Source organism: Pogoniulus pusillus, chromosome 32 (genome assembly GCF_015220805.1).
Source record: "Pogoniulus pusillus isolate bPogPus1 chromosome 32, bPogPus1.pri, whole genome shotgun sequence".
Taxonomy (NCBI): Eukaryota; Metazoa; Chordata; class Aves; order Piciformes; family Lybiidae; genus Pogoniulus; species Pogoniulus pusillus.
Window position 1 is genome coordinate 14,936,872 of NC_087295.1, and position 16,861 is coordinate 14,953,732.

General features: G+C 48.7%; 1 protein-coding gene across 3 annotated transcripts in view; it reads right to left on the bottom strand.

The window, feature by feature from the left end:
* GADL1 (glutamate decarboxylase like 1) overlaps positions 1–16,861 on the bottom strand; it is a 120,952-nt gene that overhangs the window by 71,803 nt on the left and 32,288 nt on the right. For all 3 annotated transcript variants that reach the window (XM_064169623.1, XM_064169624.1, XM_064169625.1), the window contains exons 7-9: positions 6,093–6,172; positions 5,922–5,976; positions 2,662–2,778 (exon numbers count right to left, since the gene is read on the bottom strand). In XM_064169623.1, the coding sequence (XP_064025693.1) occupies positions 2,662–2,778; positions 5,922–5,976; positions 6,093–6,172 (252 nt within the window). The remainder of the gene's footprint in view (positions 1–2,661; positions 2,779–5,921; positions 5,977–6,092; positions 6,173–16,861) is intronic.

A 16,861-nucleotide genomic window follows, 5' to 3' on the forward strand; every position in this document is an offset into this window, starting at 1 on the left:
CCTCTTCAACACCTCCAGGGACGGTGACTCCACCACCTCCCTGGGCAGCCCATTCCAATGCCAATCACTCTCTCTGACAACAACTTCCTCCTAACTTCCAGCCTGAACCTGCCCTGGTGCAGTTTGAGTCTGTGTCCCCTTGTTCTGTTGCTGCTTGCCTGGCAGAAGAGCCCAACCCCACCTGGCTACAGCCTCCCTTCAGGTAGTTGTAGAGGGCAATGAGCTCTGCCCTGAGCCTCCTCTTCTGCAGGCTGCACACCCCCAGCTCCCTCAGCCTCTCCTCACAGGGCTGTGCTCCAGGCCCCTCCCCAGCCTTGTTGCCCTTCTCTCAACACCTTCCAGCACCTCAACATCTCTCTTGAATTGAGGAGCCCAGAACTGGACACAGCACTCAAGGTGTGGCCTGAGCAGTGCTGAGCACAGGGGCAGAAGAACCTCCCCTGCCCTGCTGCCCACACTGCTGCTGAGCGAGCCCAGGATGCCACTGGCCATCTTGGCTGGTTCATGTTCAGCTACTACCTACCAGCACCCCCAGGTCCCTCTCTGTTTGGCTGCTCTCAGCCATTCTGGCCCCAGCCTGTAGCACTGCCTGGGGTTGTTGTGGCCAAAATGTAGAACCCTGCCCTTGGCCTTGTTAAAAACTTCTGGTGTTGGACTGTGTCCATCTGTGCAGCCTGCCCAGGTCACTCTTCAGAGCCCTCCTGCCCTCTAACAGCTCCACACCTGCTCCCAACTTGGTGTCATCTGCATATCTACTGATAGAGGACTCAATCCCCTTGCCTAGATCACCAATGAAGATACTAAACAGGACTGGGCCCAGCAGTGATCCCTGGGGCACACCAGATTCCCTCATTGTTGCTCCAGATTCCCTCACTGCTTCGTGGCTTCCAGTGTAACTGTTCTGGATTTGTGGCATTGCAATCAAAAAGAGAATGCAACTGTAGAAAATAGGAAGAAACCTTGTCTCAGAAAAACACTTTTACAGCTCAAGCTTGCAGGTGACAGAAAGACAGCAGTATTCCAGAGAGGACTGTGGGTGAATTGTAACAGGTGAAGGAGTTGTAATGTGCAGATGTAAAATGATGAAGAAATAAGAGAGATCCCTGAAGAGCTGAGGAAAAACAAAGAAATCCAAAGGAAACTCAAACTGGCAAACACAAAACAAAATCATTTAGAACTGGCTGCTTCAAGACTGCTGTGCTAGTGTGAAGCTAGCTAGAATGTTTTGGTGAGAAGAACAAGGTCACAGGCTGTGAAAGGGAAACAAATGCTGATGTCTGCTGCACTCATAGGCTTGCTGAGATGTGTAAGAACAAGAATGTAAATACAGATAACGCAGTTGCTCTCTGGGCTTTGGGCTGCATCTCTCTCTCCCCTAACCTGCCATCTCTGTGATTAACCCACCTGCTTCCTAACCTCCCTGGCTGGCCCTCCACACTACCTTAAACATAAGGCAAGATCTTGGGTAAGGTTGAGGGGTAGGGGGGAAGGTGGAAGGGTGGTTGGGAGCCCCTCCTGGGCACTCTGGTTTCTGGCAGGGCTGTTGTGTTTCTGTATTACCTTTATCTTGTATATCCCTGTCTGTAGCTGTAACTGTTGTAACTCTCTGCTTGTATCTTGTGCTGAGCTGTGAATATAAAGCTTCATTCCTTAACTTCCAGCCTGGTTGAGTCTAGCCTGGGTGATTTTCCAAGGTGTGGGGTGGTGGGGAACACCCAAACCATCACGAATGCACCTTTGCTTTAATCTGTATGAAACATACCAAAATCTTACAGCTTCCATTCTCCACTGGCAGAATCCAAAGTCTCATTTGTATACAATCACTCCCCAAACGTTTTTAGGAGGTTGAAAGGAGGAGAAGCTGTTTTTAAAATGGACTTGGGAAACAGCACAGTGGCTTTGACTGGATGCCACCACCCACCTACTGTGGCCAGTAGGACAAGGGAGGTTATTCTTCCCCTGTACTCAGCACTGGTCAGGCCACACCTTGAGTACTGTGTCCAGTTCTGGGCCCCTCAATTCAAGAAGGATGTTGAGGTGCTGGAACATGTCCAGAGAAGGGCAACAAAGCTGGTGAGGGGCCTGGAGCACAAATCCTATGAGGAGGGGTTGAGGGAGCTGGGGGTGTTTAGCCTGGAGAAGAGGAGGCTCAGGGGTGATCTTATTACTGTCTACAACTACCTGAAGGGAGGCTGTAGCCAGGTGGGGGGTGGCCTCTTCTCCCAGGTAACCAGCAATAGAACAAGGGGACACAGTCTCAAGTTGTGCCAGGGCAGGTCTAGGCTGGATGTCAGGAGGAAGTTGTTGGCCAAGAGAGTGATTGGCATTGGAATGGGCTGCCCAGGGAGGTGGTGGAGTCACCATCCCTGGAGGTGTTCAAGAAAAGCCTGGATGAGGCACTTAGTGCCATGGTCTGGTTGACTGGCTAGGGCTGGGTGCTAGGTTGGACTGGATGATCTTGGAGGTCTCTTCCTACCTGCTTGATTCTATGAATTATTTACTGTTTCTCACCACGGGGAACACATCAGAAACACTTCTGGCAAAAAGCTGAGAAGTTATTAAAGCTCAACTTAGGCCCACATGAAGCACCAAGAGTCAAAAGCAAGACAGCACTCATCAAAGCCAGCCAGGCTAAGCCCAAGCGCGGAGCAGAGAACTCACGTCGACGTGCAGCCAGAGGCCGTGCTGCTCACAGATGCTGGCGACTTCATCCAGAGGATCAAACGCTCCCAGCACTGTTGTGCCTGCTGTAGCACAGACAAGAAACGGTGCTGACCCCTGCAAGAGCATTCAGAACAAAACACTGTCATTCGCAGGGCTCATTTTCTCCACTGTATCTGCAGAGCTAAAGTGAGAAAGGTCTACGGCAGCCTACACTGCAGTTTCCCAGCAGAGGGTTCTGTATGCAAAACGCTGACCCTTGCTTTGGAAAAACAAACAAAAAACCTCACAGACACAACCAAAAGTGGGCACAGAATCACTGAGGCTGGAACAGACCTCTGAGATCATCAAGTCCAGCCTGTAACCTAACAGCACCACGCACACAAGCATCTTCCATTCCCAGTTAGCATCATCTCAGGGCAAACTTCGCCTTCAGGTTGTTACTTCTGTCAGTATCAGACACATGATGTTTCAGCTCTCTCTTGGTGCACTGATCTTCACTTCTCAGTTTCCTGCATTTTACTGCCATCTTTACTGAATAAAATGATGCAAGTAGCTCAGCTAGCAGGCTGGCCATGCAAGGAAAGAGCTCTTCCCTCTAGGGCTTCCCCCTGCCTTGCCCCTGGTGCTGGTTTGAAGCTAGCTAGAATATCTGGGTGAGAAGTGAAAAGGAAACAATGCTGATGGCTACTGCACCCATAGGCTTGCTGAGATGTATAAGAACAAGAACACAAACATAGATAACAGAGTCTCTCTCCCTGGCTTTTTGGGCTGCAGGCACTTCTGTAACCTGCCTGACTAAGCCTTCTGCTTCCTAAGCCCCCTGGCTGAGTCTCCAAACTCACCTTGAATGTAAAGCAAAATCTGGGACAAGGTAGAGGGCTGGGTAGAAGGTGGAAGGGTGGTTGGGAGCCCCTCCTGGGCACTCTGGTTTCTGGAAGGGCTGTTGTGTTTCTGTACTACCTTTAACTTGCCTATTTCTGTCCAGAGCTGTAATTATTGTAACTCTCTGCTTGCATCTTGTGCTAAGCTGCAAGTATAAAGCTTCATTCCTTAACTCCCAGCCAGCTGAGTCTAGTCTGGATGATTTTAAGTGTGGAGGAGCAGGTAACACCCAAACCATCACACCCCTACACTGCCCCTTTTTTGGCCTCCTCTTAGGGAACACTGCAGCTGGCAGCACTGGCATCTACCACCACTGGGACAGCCTGACCCTCATGATGGATCTACAGCAAAGCACTGCTCTGCTTTTACCCATCTGGAACACAGGAAGGTTTGTAGATAACTGAGTGTTAGGAGAGAGACCACTGGGGGGATAAGCAAAATTTCTGTCAGGCTGCAGCCTCAGACAACCACCACAAACCACCCACTTTGCTCCAGTGGCTTTGCTGATTGCTTCCCCTCTCAGTTAATAGCAGGGGTGCAACTGCAATAGCAGGCTAGACCACGTACCACTGCAGATATACTTGCCTGTACCTACTGCAGATCACAGAATGAGACAACAAAGGAACTGATGAAGCCTGCTGGTATTAGCCCCAGCAATGACTGTGTGGTCTCACTTGCTGGGAAACACATGCTGAGGGAACTTCTATGCTTGCTTCAGCATCAGGCACACAGCATAACAATGCAGTTACCAAAGTCATTCAGCTGTACAACCTGGGACCCCCAGAATTCATCTGCAGTGAATTAAGTCTCTCAGATGATGGAAATCTCTCTGTTGATGTAACTAATTGAGGCTTCACTGGGACCAGATATCAGCTGAAAAATCAAACTCTACACCTGAGTCACGTAACTCCAGCTGACATCTGCTGGCTCTATGCAAACAAAGTGTCACCACTTCTAAAACAGAGACCAGCTTGATTCAGGGTTTACAGAGACATTTCTACCCCCACGATGCAGAGAATTGTTAGAAGGTATCATGATGATTTATTAGGACTTCTACATGTCTGTAAGAACTGTTACAGCAATGAAAAGTAGCCTTGGAATGAATTTAGATTTATCCCATGCATTCACAAAGAATAACTGGTGCAATCTACCACACAAGTCAAGCAAGCTTACAAATCAGCCTGAAGCTCCAGTACAAGACACTTGCAAGTGAGGCACACATCTCTCTTCTGCACCCAGTCTGTTAGCTATGCCATTTCCCCACAGCTACAGAGTCAAAGGTCCCCCCACAGAATCACAGAGGCATCCAGGTTGGCAAAGCTCCTCAGCATCACCAAGTCCAACCTAGAACCCTGCTCCACAAGATTCACCCTAAACCATAGCCCTAAGCACCACATCCAAACCACCCTGAAACACAGCCAGGCTGGGTGACTCCACCACCTCCCTGGGCAGCTCATTCCACTCCCTCACCACTCTCTCCACAAAAAACTCTTTCCTGATATCTAATCCAAACCTCCCCAGCCTGAGCTTGAGGCCATTCCCCCTTGTTCTGTCTCTAGTTCCCTGTGAGCAGAGCCCAGCAGCAGCCTCTCCACAATGTCTCTTCAGGTAGCTGTAGCCAGCAATGAGGTCTGCCCTCAGCCTCTTCTGTTTCACACTAACCATCCCCAGCTCTCTCAGTCACTCCTCATAAGATTTAATCTCCAGGCCATTCCCCAGCTTTGTTGCCCTCCTCTGGACCTGCTCCAGCACCTCCACATCTCTCTTACATTGAGATGCTCAAAACTGAACACAACACTCGAGGTGTGGCCTCCAACCACCAATTTAACACTTGCACCTTGGGTGACAGTTTTGAAGACTAAGCCAGAGGTTACAGGTCTTGCTGAGTGCAGAAGGTGATTACAGCAGGTAGTGCTCCAAGTTCACTTAAGGATCTACTGTCACCCTCTATCATTTAAGTACAACAAATACTACACCCACTTAAGAAAGAATCAAGGACAGAAGGAATCCTGGACAAAATGCACTAAATACTTCAGAGCAGTGATGTACTCAGGACTTTCATGTCAGCCTGTGGAATTTTTATCCCTTGTAAGAGTGTAAGAGACTTGGCTTTGTCTCTGAGTTTACAGCAAACAGATTAGGTCTGTAAGAAGGGCATGGTAACAGGAGCTGCCCTGTTTGGTAACAGGAGCTGCCCTGTTTGGTAACAGGAGCTGCCCTGTTTGGTAACAGGAGCTGCCCTGTTTGGTAACAGGAGCTGCCCTATTTTTAAGAGCTTTGCTTGCTTTGAGTGGAAAAAAAAAAGGAAGACTAAAACACAAGCATACAGTCTGCATACACTTCTCTCTCCTTCAAGCTCTCTTTCTCCCTCTCACCTCTTTCCTGGCCCGTTGGACTTGTTTCTCCAGTTCCTCAGGTATCATCTTACCTCTAAGGGACACAGATTTAAAACTTTGTTCAGTTACATTCAAACAGGTTGGCAATGCACAGCGGTACTGCATGTCAAAGAGGCTCAGAGAGCACAGCCATGACATTGGCTTGCTTACCTGGCATCTGTTTTGATGAAGTAAACGTTCTCTGTACCAATACCCAGGAAGGAGGCTGCCTTTTTCATGGAGTAATGGCACTAAGCAAAGAGACATGGGAAAAAAAATGAGTGTGCACTGCAAAGAGCATAGTCGAACACAAAAATCAAACTGATGAAGCTACACAGCACCAAGACCATTGTGTAATTGTCATGGTAGGCCTGAAAGGCCAAAACCAGGCTTATATATGTCCTGCCTTGCCCAGGCATGTTTTTCTGCTCTCCCTCCTTCTGTTGTGGTGAGAAGCAACCGAAGGAAAGAGGACAAAGAACCTGGAGCCACTGAGTCTAAGGACTCAGCCCGCCCACCCAGACTTGTTCTGCTCCTGTGGTACACAAGGTACACACACTTAGCTTGTGCCTGCCTTGTGCAAGGCCTATGATTTCCCCAAATTTGGGTAAAGCAAGCCTATGTCTTCATCTGATATGGTCAAGCTTGGCTAACTGCCATTCTGATTGGCTGTTCTGTGTCCAAAGGTCCATTAGTCTCAGGCTACATTGATAAAAGCATTGAGCAGGTAATGCAGTGTGCTCTGCCACTGTATTCGTGCCTGCTGTTGCCTGCTGCTGTTGCTTACTGCCTCACTGCATCCTGAATTGCCTGGAAACTGCCTGCCTCGAGTTTCCCAGGGCTCTAAACGCCTGCATGCAATCAGCCTGCACAGCCAGCGTGACATTGTGCTGAGACTGCACATCTCAAGGCACCCTGCTTGCTCCTGAAAGCCTCCTGCCAAGATGGGAAGTCCTGGAGATACACAGACCATCCAGAGGAACCAAGATAAGGCCAGAGATTGTCTGCCTCCTTTCCCTAGCCCTCTGAAGCCTGGGAAGAATCAAGTCTCATAGGCTGACAGTAACAGAATTCCCTGAAAGCCTTTGGGTACTGTCTGAATCTGTGGCTAGCCCCATGAGTCAGGAGAGAATATTTTGTGAGTAAAAAAGCCTCTTGTAATTCACCACTGCCTTCTGCCATAAGCAGAAAGGACCTCCTTGAGTCCATCTCATGGGCAACTGATGTATTGACCACAGGAACTTCTCTTCCAGGTCAAGTAATGTTTATCTATTTTTGCAAGTTATTTCTAGATCTGGTTATTATCTGTATAACATTGCCATGACCGTGTGAAGAACCCATTATTATTAAAGTTAGTGGCTGGGGGTGGCAAGTTCTGAATATCAAAATTAAGAAACAGCATTAATTTGGGGAAGCTACAGAATCATAGAATAGAATCATAAACTCGACCAGGTTGGAAGAGACCTCCAAGATCATCCAGGCCAACCTAGCACCCAGCTCTATCCAATCAACCAGACCATGGCACTAAGTGCCTCATCCAGACTTGGCTTCAACACCTCCAGGGATGACAATTCCATCACCTCCCTGGGCAGCCCATTCCAATGCCAATCACTCTCTCCGCCAACAACTTCCTCCTCACATCCAGCCTAGACCTCCCCTGGCACAACTTGAGACTGCATCCCCTTGTTCTGTTGCTGGTTGCCTGGCAGAAGAGCCCAACCCCACCTGGCTACAGCCTCCCTTCAGGTAGTTGCACGCAGCAATGAGGTCTGCCCTGAGCCTCCTCTCACATTAATAAATAATCTCACATTAATTAGGTGATGGTTTGGGTGTTCCCTTCCCTCCCACACTCTGTAAATCACACAGACTAGAATCAGCCAGTCTAGGAGTTAAGGAATGAAGCTTTATATTCACAAGTTTGCACAATATACAAGCAGAGAGTCACAGTCTATACAGTTATATATAGAAATATACAAGGTAAAAGATGATACAGAAACACAACAGCCCTCCCAGAAACCTGAGTCCCCAGGAGGGGCTCCTAACTGCCCTTTCACCTCCCCCCTCCCCCTCTCAACCTTACCCCAGTCCCAAGGAAGAATGGAGGTTCAGCCAGGGAGTTAGGAAGCAAAGTGGATTAGTCAAAGAAACGGAGGGTGAGGTCAGAGAGAGATGCAGCTCAGAGTTCACCAGCAAAAGTGCCTTATCAATGTTTTGACTCCTGGTTTTATACATCTCAGCAAGCCTATGAGCGAAGTAGACATCACCATTGTTTTCCTTTCACAGCCTGTAATCTAGTTCTTCTCACCAAAACATTCTAGATAGGCTCACACTAGCACACTCAAACTAGCACAAACTAAGTACCCCTTCATAACAGTAACTAAGAATGACAGACACTGAAGGCACCATTTGTAGTGTGGGGTACAAAGCCTCTCACCTTTCTCTGTTCCCTGCCATTCTTTTTAAGCTAGTTCTGCATTAGAATGAGAAGCAGAGGTTGCTGAAGTGCCATCAGGTAAGAGCTGTTAATTGTTTCCGTGGCTTTTAATAGAACTGAGTCAAAGGTATTGATAAATGGAAGTTATGAAATGTATGAGAAGAAGAGTCTGAAGGCTACTAGAGTCAACAGACAAGAAGCAAAGGACAGGGCTGAAAGCCTTTAAACATCAGTTCTTAAAACCTGGGCCTGCCATTCAGTTGCATCCTGCGATACAGCTGGAGCCTCTACCATGTGCTAGTTTGAAGCAAGCTAGAATGTTTTGGTAAAAGAAGTAGATAATGGGCAGTGAAATGAAAAACAATTGTCTCTCTTTGCTCACAGTCACACTGAGAGCTCTGGGAAGAAGAAGTAAAACATTCTCCATTTTGTCTTTCATTTCTGCCTTTGCCTTCAGACCTAGCTGCATCTCATTAACCCTGCTCCCACTAACCTTGCTCCCTAACCTCTTGGCTGCTCCTCTCTTCTTCCTGAGAACTGGGGTAAGGTTGAGAGGGCAAGGGGAGGTGTTGGGGTGGTTTGAGAGCCCCTCCTGGGGACTCAGGTTTCTGGGAGGGGAGTTGTGCTTCTGTATTGTTTATCCTTTGTATATTTCTGTATATAAGTGTATATATTGTAAATAGCTGCCTGTATATTTGCTGCTGTAAAATAAATAGCTTCATTTATATTCCCAGAGGCCGTCTGAGTTAGCTGGGGCAAATTCATACCACATACCACTTCATTCTGCTGATTATTCCATATGTCTGCTGCTGGCCACTGCCACAGACAGGACACTATGCTAAACTGTCTGCTGCTGGCCACTGCCACAGACAGGACACTATGCTAAACTGTCTGCTGCTGGCCACTGCCACAGACAGGACACTATGCTAAACTGTCTGCTGCTGGCCACTGCCACAGACAGGACACTATGCTAAACTGTCTGCTGCTGGCCACTGCCACAGACAGGACACTATGCTAAACTGACCCTTGGCCTGGTCCAGCAGCTCTGCTCACAACTTCAAGGAGCTCAAGTCCCAGGACTTACCAAAGCCTTTAGATGTGCTGCATTTGGTACTTTCAAGGCTTTCAAAGTCTTAGCTCTGAAAAAAAAGACCTGAAAATCACAGTGCTGTGAACATTGTTCACATGAACGTGACTCTTAGCAGCCTTGAAAGCCAGCAGGCCTTAGGCAGGGCTCAGAGCATGCAGAAACAGGGATTTTGCAAAAGGCTTCAGTCTGGATCTGTTGCTGTTGCCAGAGGTCAATGGACAATGCCACACAGTCCAATATGATCAGAGCGATGCCACATGGACTCCACATGTTTCAAATTGAATCCTACCAGAGACCTTTATTGCTTGTTCTGACTCCATTTATACAGTCTTGAGCATAGAGCACACACCTACACATTGGCACAACCAAGGCAAGCACAACTCAGTCTTTTATATACATCATGGCTTGTTTTTCTCATTAACCAGATGTCCACTATCTCTTCTTAGAATCACAGAATCATAGAATCAACCAGGTTGGAAGAGACCTCCAAGCTCATCCAGCCCAACCTAGCACCCAGCCCTAACCAATCAACCAGACCATGGCACTAAGTGCCTCATCTAGTCTTTCTTGCCCAGATAAGGTATCCTGCAGCTGTGGGAACCAAGGTTGGAATGCTCAGCCTGCTTGTTCCTTCCCACACTGCATTCCCACATGGATCTGCCTGCGTTTCTCGGAAAATGAAGCCACTATTTCACAGCAAAGAATTTGAGGGATATCTTTGAATGAGTCCACACAGCCACCTTTGCGCTGAACACAGGGTATCAGTGTATGAAGCCATGAAGAGAGGGTAAAAGAGGCCCCTCACCTGCTCAAAGGATGTTAGAAATGGGTATTGAATCAATCAGAACGTGGTAAAATGGCTCTAATAAGAAGGATCACAGTATCACAGTATCCCAGTATCATCAGGGTTGGAAGAGACCTCACAGATCATCAAGTCCAACCCTTTACCACAGAGCTCAAGGCCAGACCATGGCACCAAGTGCCACGTCCAGTCCTGCCTTGAACAGCTCCAGGGACGGCGACTCCACCACCTCCCCGGGCAGCCCATTCCAGTGTCCAATGACTCTCTCAGGGAAGAACTTTCTCCTCACCTCCAGCCTAAATCTCCCCTGGCACAGCCTGAGGCTGTGTCCTCTTGTTCTGGTGCTGGCCACCTGAGAGAAGAAAGCAACCTCCTCCTGGCTACAACCACCCCTCAGGTAGTTGTAGACAGCAATAAGGTCTCCCCTGAGCCTCCTCTTCTCCAGGCTAACCAATCCCAGCTCCCTCAGCCTCTCCTCGTAGGGCTGTGCTCAAGGCCTCTCCCCAGCCTCGTTGCCCTTCTCTGGACACGCTCAAGCATCTCAATGTCCCTTCTAAACTGGGGGGTCCAGAACTGAACACAGTACTCAAGGTGAGGTCTAACCAGTGCAGAGTACAGGGGCAGAATGACCTCCCTGCTCCTGCTGGCCACACCATTCCTGATGCAAGCCAGGATGCCACTGGCTCTCTTGGCCACCTGGGCACACTGCTGGCTCATGTTCAGGTGGGTATCAATCAGCACCCCCAGATCCTTCTCTGTCTGGCTGCTCTCCAGCCACTCCGACCCCAGCCTGTACCTCTGCATGGGGTTGTTGTGGCCAAAGTGCAGCACCCTGCACTTGGAGCTATTGAACTCCATCCCCTTGGACTCTGCCCATCTGTCCAGGCGGTCAAGGTCCCACTGCAGAGCCCTTCTGCCTTCCAACTCAGGATACTCAAGCCCAGTCTATTTCATAACTGATAAAAGCTTTATGGTAAGCAAACATCCCAGGGTATATTTTACCGTGTTTCCAACAGTCAGCTCTATTAAGGACCTGCTCTGCTGTAATCTGTTATCCCAGCACTAGGGCACTTTGTCTTAATTCCAGAACAACAGTATGCTGGTCTTGGCTTAATCCACACTCAAGATAAACCTGGAAATTCAATATAAGTAGTCTTACTTTGAATAGATTTTTGGATGTCAAAACCACTCTGCTCAACCTGCAGCATTCCGAATGCTTATCCTCTCATAAGGTCAGACTCTGGAATATGCAGCAATCCACAGAACTGCACAGTTCTCACAAGCAAAATCATCCAATCCTTGAATTAGCACTGCTCATCTCAAAAACTAAACACTGCTTCTTTTTCACATCATCATAGAATCACAGAACCACAGATTGTCAGGGGCTGGAAGGGACCTCCAAAGCTCTTCCAGTCCAACCCCTGCCAGAGCAGGACCTCCTAGACCAGATCACACAGGAACACATCCAGGCAGCTCTTGAATATCTCCAGAGAGGGAGACTCCACAACTCCCCTGGGCAGCCTGTGCCAGTGCTCAGTCATCCTCACAGGGAAAAAATTCCTCCTCATGTTTGAATCAAACTTCCTCTGCCTCAGTTTCCACCCAGTGCCCCTTGTGCTGTCACTGGCATCACCCAGCAGAGCCTGGCTCCAGCCTCCTGGCACTCACCTGCACATATTGATAACCATTGCTCAGGTCACCTCTCAGGCTCCTCTTCCTCAAACAGCACAGCCCCAGCTCCCTCAGGCTCTCCTCCTAACAGAGCTGTTCCATTCCCTTCAGCATCTTTGTGGCTCTGTGCTGGACTCTCTCAAGCAGTTCTATGTCCCTCTTGAACTCGGGGGCCCAGAACTGGACACAGTACTCCAGATGTGGCCTCAGCAGGACACATCTCTTGACCTACTAACCACAGCCCTTCTAATCCACCCCAGAATGGCATTGTCCCTCCTGGCCACCAGAGCACATTGCTGGCTCATGGCCAATCTTCCATCCATTAAGACCCTCAGATCCTTCTCCCCTTCACTGCTCTCCAACAGCTCAGTCCCCAGCCTATCCTGCTCCCTGGGGTTGTTCTTCCCCAGGTGCCAGACTCTGCACTTGCCCTTGTTGAATTTCATTCCATTTCTCCCTGCCCACCCCTGCAGCCTGTCCCAGTCTGGCTGAAGGGCAGTACTCTCAGTACTAAAGAGTTGAAACATCACATACTCCAGCAACTATGAACACATCTAAAATTGCTACTTCCTACACAGGAGGTGAAGCCAGGTGGTAAATTGGTTTGCTTCAAGAGAGTTCATACAAATGCAGTTACTGCAGGACATTAGCATGAAAAACGTATGGCATTTGACTGTGTGGCCATGAATCCATGAAAGGCATTAAAGCCTGGCAGGCTTATTTGGGTGAGAGGGATCATCTCAAAGGGCTCTTTTTCATTGTTGACAAAGAAGTTTCCCACACCATCAGCCACTTTGTAAATAGAGGCATGCAAAGGAGATATGTTGGACTGGATGATCTTGGAGGTCTCTTCCAACCTGGTTGATTCTATGAAAGACAGGATCTGATACTGTCAGGTAATTTTAGGCAAGCTCAAATTTCATGACAGGACACATCCACAAAGACCTTAGGGCTCATGCAGGTTATTACAAGACAAACAACATACAGAGGTGGAGAATTAGTCTTACATTATATCAAATTACATCCATAAGGGTATTAAAATATTATGAGGAGAGGCTGAGGGAGCTGGGGGTGTGCAGCCTGCAGCAGAGGAGGCTCAGGGCAGACCTCATTGCTGTCTGCAGCTACCTGAAGGGAGGCTGTAGCCAGGTGGGGTTGGGCTCTGCTGCCAGGCAACCAGCAACAGAACAAGGGGACACAGTCTCAAGTTGTGCCAGGGCAGGTCTAGGCTGGATGTTAGGAGGAAGTTGTTGGCAAAGAGAGTGATTGGCATTGGAATGGGCTGCCCAGGGAGGTGGTGGAGTCACTGTCCCTGGAGGTGTTGAAGCAAAGCCTGGATGAGGCACTTAGTGCCATAGTCTGGTTGACTGGACAGGGCTGGGTGCTAGGTTGGACTGGATGATGTTGGACGTCTCTTCCAACTTGCTTGACTCTCTGATTCTATGATTGTGATAGTTGCAGAGTGGTTGGCTGTTGTTCAGTTGAAGTGCAGAGGTGTTTTCAACTGAGCAGTGAATCACTTAAAACACAAATTGCCTCCATCACTGGTTTTTATCTACTAGGTTCAGCAGGTTGCCTGGGAGAAGAGACCAACCCCACCTCTGAGTTACTTACAGCCTCATGGCTTTTTATATTTTGTTTTCATCCTTTGCCTCTTCAAATATGTCCTCAAAAGTAAAAAGGCACAGAATTACAGCTGTGTGACAAATACTTCTGGACTTAACCTTCAGTATTTATTACATATATTGACAACATGACAGATCTGAAAAAAACAAACTTTAAAGAAGGTACTCAGGAACTCACAAATTGTATCATAACTCAGAAACAGCACCAGTCAACCTAAAACAAGTGTGTGATGAATATGTACATCTCCTCCCTCACTCTCAGCCATAAATACACACTAGAGATCTTAGACCATAGCCAGGCTGTCTATCGACTGAAAGTGGCAGTTTTACAGCAAGTAAAGCAAGGCTAAATGCAGGGTTCTACACTTTGGTCACAACAACCCCAAGCAGCACTACAGGCTGGGGACAGAGTGGCTGAGAGCAGTCAGGCAGAGAGGGACCTAGGGCAGTGGATAGATAGTAGGCTGAAGCTGAGGCAGCAGTGTGCCCAGGTGGGCAGCAGAGCCAATGGCATCCTGGGCTGGCTCAGGAGCAGTGTGGGCAGCAGGACAAGGGAGGTTCTTCTGCCCCTGTGCTCAGCACTGCTCAGGCCACACCTTGAGTGCTGTGTCCAGTTCTGGGCCACTCAATTCAAGAGAGATGTTGAAGTGCTGGAAGGTGTCCAGAGAAGGTGATGAAGGAGAGGCTGAGGGAGCTGGGGGTGTGCAGCCTGCAGAAGAGGAGGCTCAGGGCAGACCTCATTGCTGTCTACAACTACCTGCAGGGAGGCTGTAGCCAGGTGGGGTTGGGCTCTTCTGCCAGGCAAGCAGCAATAGAACAAGGGGACACAGTCTCAAGTTGTGCCAGGGGAAGTTCAGGCTGGATGTTGTTAGGAAGTTGTTGGCAGAGAGAGTGATTGGCATTAGAATGGGCTGCCCAGGGAGGTGGTGGAGTTGCTGTGCCTGGAGGTGTTGCAGCCAAGCCTGGCTAGGGCACTTAGTGCCATGGTCTGGTTGATTGGCCAGGGCTGGGTACTAGGTTGGCCTGGATGAGCTTAGAGGCCAAGCTGGTTGATTCTATGATTCTGTGAAGTGATTATGAAGCACTAAAGAGAGCATGGTTGTGTGAATCAAGCCAGATATGAGAGATAAAGCTCTCTGCCTCAGAAACCATTTAGCACATTATTTTTTCCTCATCACTTCTGTGTTTTACAGTTTTGGTCTTTCTGGTGAAGCAAAAAGCCACCAAAGTAAAATTACTCGGGGGGCCAAATAAGATTTCCTTTGTCATGAAATCAAATGCTTGTTTTGGAGTATGAGACTCTGCATTTTAGTTAAATCTAGCAATGGAATGTTACTTCATGAGAAAAATTTGATATGCTTCACTTCAAAAGCATTAACAGACTGCTTCAATCATTTGTTCCCTTCAACTTTCTAAGAGAGGCAATGCAATGAATTAAGTATGAATTAGCCTGTCACTTCAAATACACACTCTTCAGGAGGGAAATAGATATACTTGCCTGGGGAAAAGAAATAATAATAATAATAAAGCTCTTTATTTAGGACATTTGGATTCATTCTGGATCACATCTGCCATCTTGGACAAGTTATGCAATGTTTTCATCCCTTAAGTCTCTTCAAAAGAAAACTTTCTTCTATTCACACTGCAAACTGTGCAGGGCATTAACTTAAGAGCTAAAATTGTTCTAGTAACTTCTTAGTACAATGAGATTCTCACTTCCACTGCAGCCCTGATATAGTGGAGCCAGAATCAGTAAAACCTCTGTCCAATCAAACTATAAACTCCTAAAACTTGAGGACAAGTGAAAGGAAAGAAACATCAAAAAATTATCTTCAGAGTGAGTCTGATCTCCTGATCTCCTTTTCTGATCAGGTTCCTGCCTGGTGCATGCAGGGCAGGCTGTGGATGGAGTCTACCTGGACATCAGCAAAGCCTTTGACACTGTCTGCCACAACAAGCTCCTGGCCAAGCTGGCAGCTCATGGCTTGGACAGATGCACTCTGAAATGGGTCAAGAACTGGCTGGAGGCCTGGGCCCAGAGAGTGGTGGTGAATGGTGCCACATCCAGTTGCCAGCTGGAACTAGTGGTGTGCCCCAGGGATCAGTGCTGGGCACAGTCCTGTTCAATATCTTTATTGATGATCTGGACCAGGGGATTGAGTCCAGCATCAGTGAGTTTGCAGATGACACCAAGCTAGGAGCAGCTGTGGAGCTGCTGGAGGGTAGGAGAGCCCTGCAGAGGGACCTGGCCAGGCTGGATGGGTGGGCAGAGGCCAATGGGATGAGACTGAACAAGGCCAAGGACAGGGTTCTGCACTTTGGCCACAACAACCCCAAGCAGCACTACAGCCCTACCTGTGCTCAGCACTGCTCAGGCCACAGCTTGAGTGCTGTGTCCAGTTGTGGGCCCCTCAATAGAAGGATAGAAGGGAGATGTTGAGGTGCCGGAAGGTGTCCAGAGAAGGGCAACGAAGCTGATGAGGGGCCTGGAGCACAAACCCTGTGAGGAGAGGCTGAGGGAGCTGGGGGGGTGCAGCCTGCAGCAGAGGAGGCTCAGGGGTGACCTCACTGCTGCCTACAACTACCTGAAGGGAGGCTGTAGCCAGGTGGGGTTGGGCTCTTCTCCCAGGCAACCAGCAACAGAGCAAGGGGACACAGTCTCAAGTTGTGCCAGGACAGGTCTAGGCTGGATATTAAAAGGAAATTCTTGGTAGAGAGAGTGATTGGCATTGGAATGGGCTGCCCAGGGAGGTGGTGGAGTTGCCGTCCCTGGAGGTGTTGAAGCCAAGCCTGGCTGGGGCACTTAGTGCCATGGTCTGGTTGATTTGGTAGGGCTGGGTGCTAGGTTGGACTGGATGAGCTTGGAGGTCTCTTCCAACCTGGCTGATTCTATGATTGAAACTCAATTTCCCACTGGTGGTTTAAGCAGACACTACTCAATAACTGACAGTGTCACTCATTTTAAAGAGCTGTCTAAAGACCCAGCTGGCTTTAGTGAAATGCTTCAGAGCGGGTTTGGTTCTGCACAACCACCACTAAGATGGATTCAGACATACAGCAGTGGAAGCTGCAGAGAGCCATTTCACAAGTCCACAGGTGCTCAGCTTAGTAGAAATTAAACCTGCAGAAAATGACTTTGCCATCCAAACCCTACCTGTGCTTCCTGCCAGACTTTTTGCTGTGGGGAAATCAAGTGCTGCAGGCTTCCAGAGGAAACTGTGGTGGAGGGGCAGCAGCCCCAAAACTGAGGCCTCCCTATGCCTCTACATGCCTGGAGCTGTTCTTCTGCCAGGACCTATGGCAGAAAACAGGTTGTGT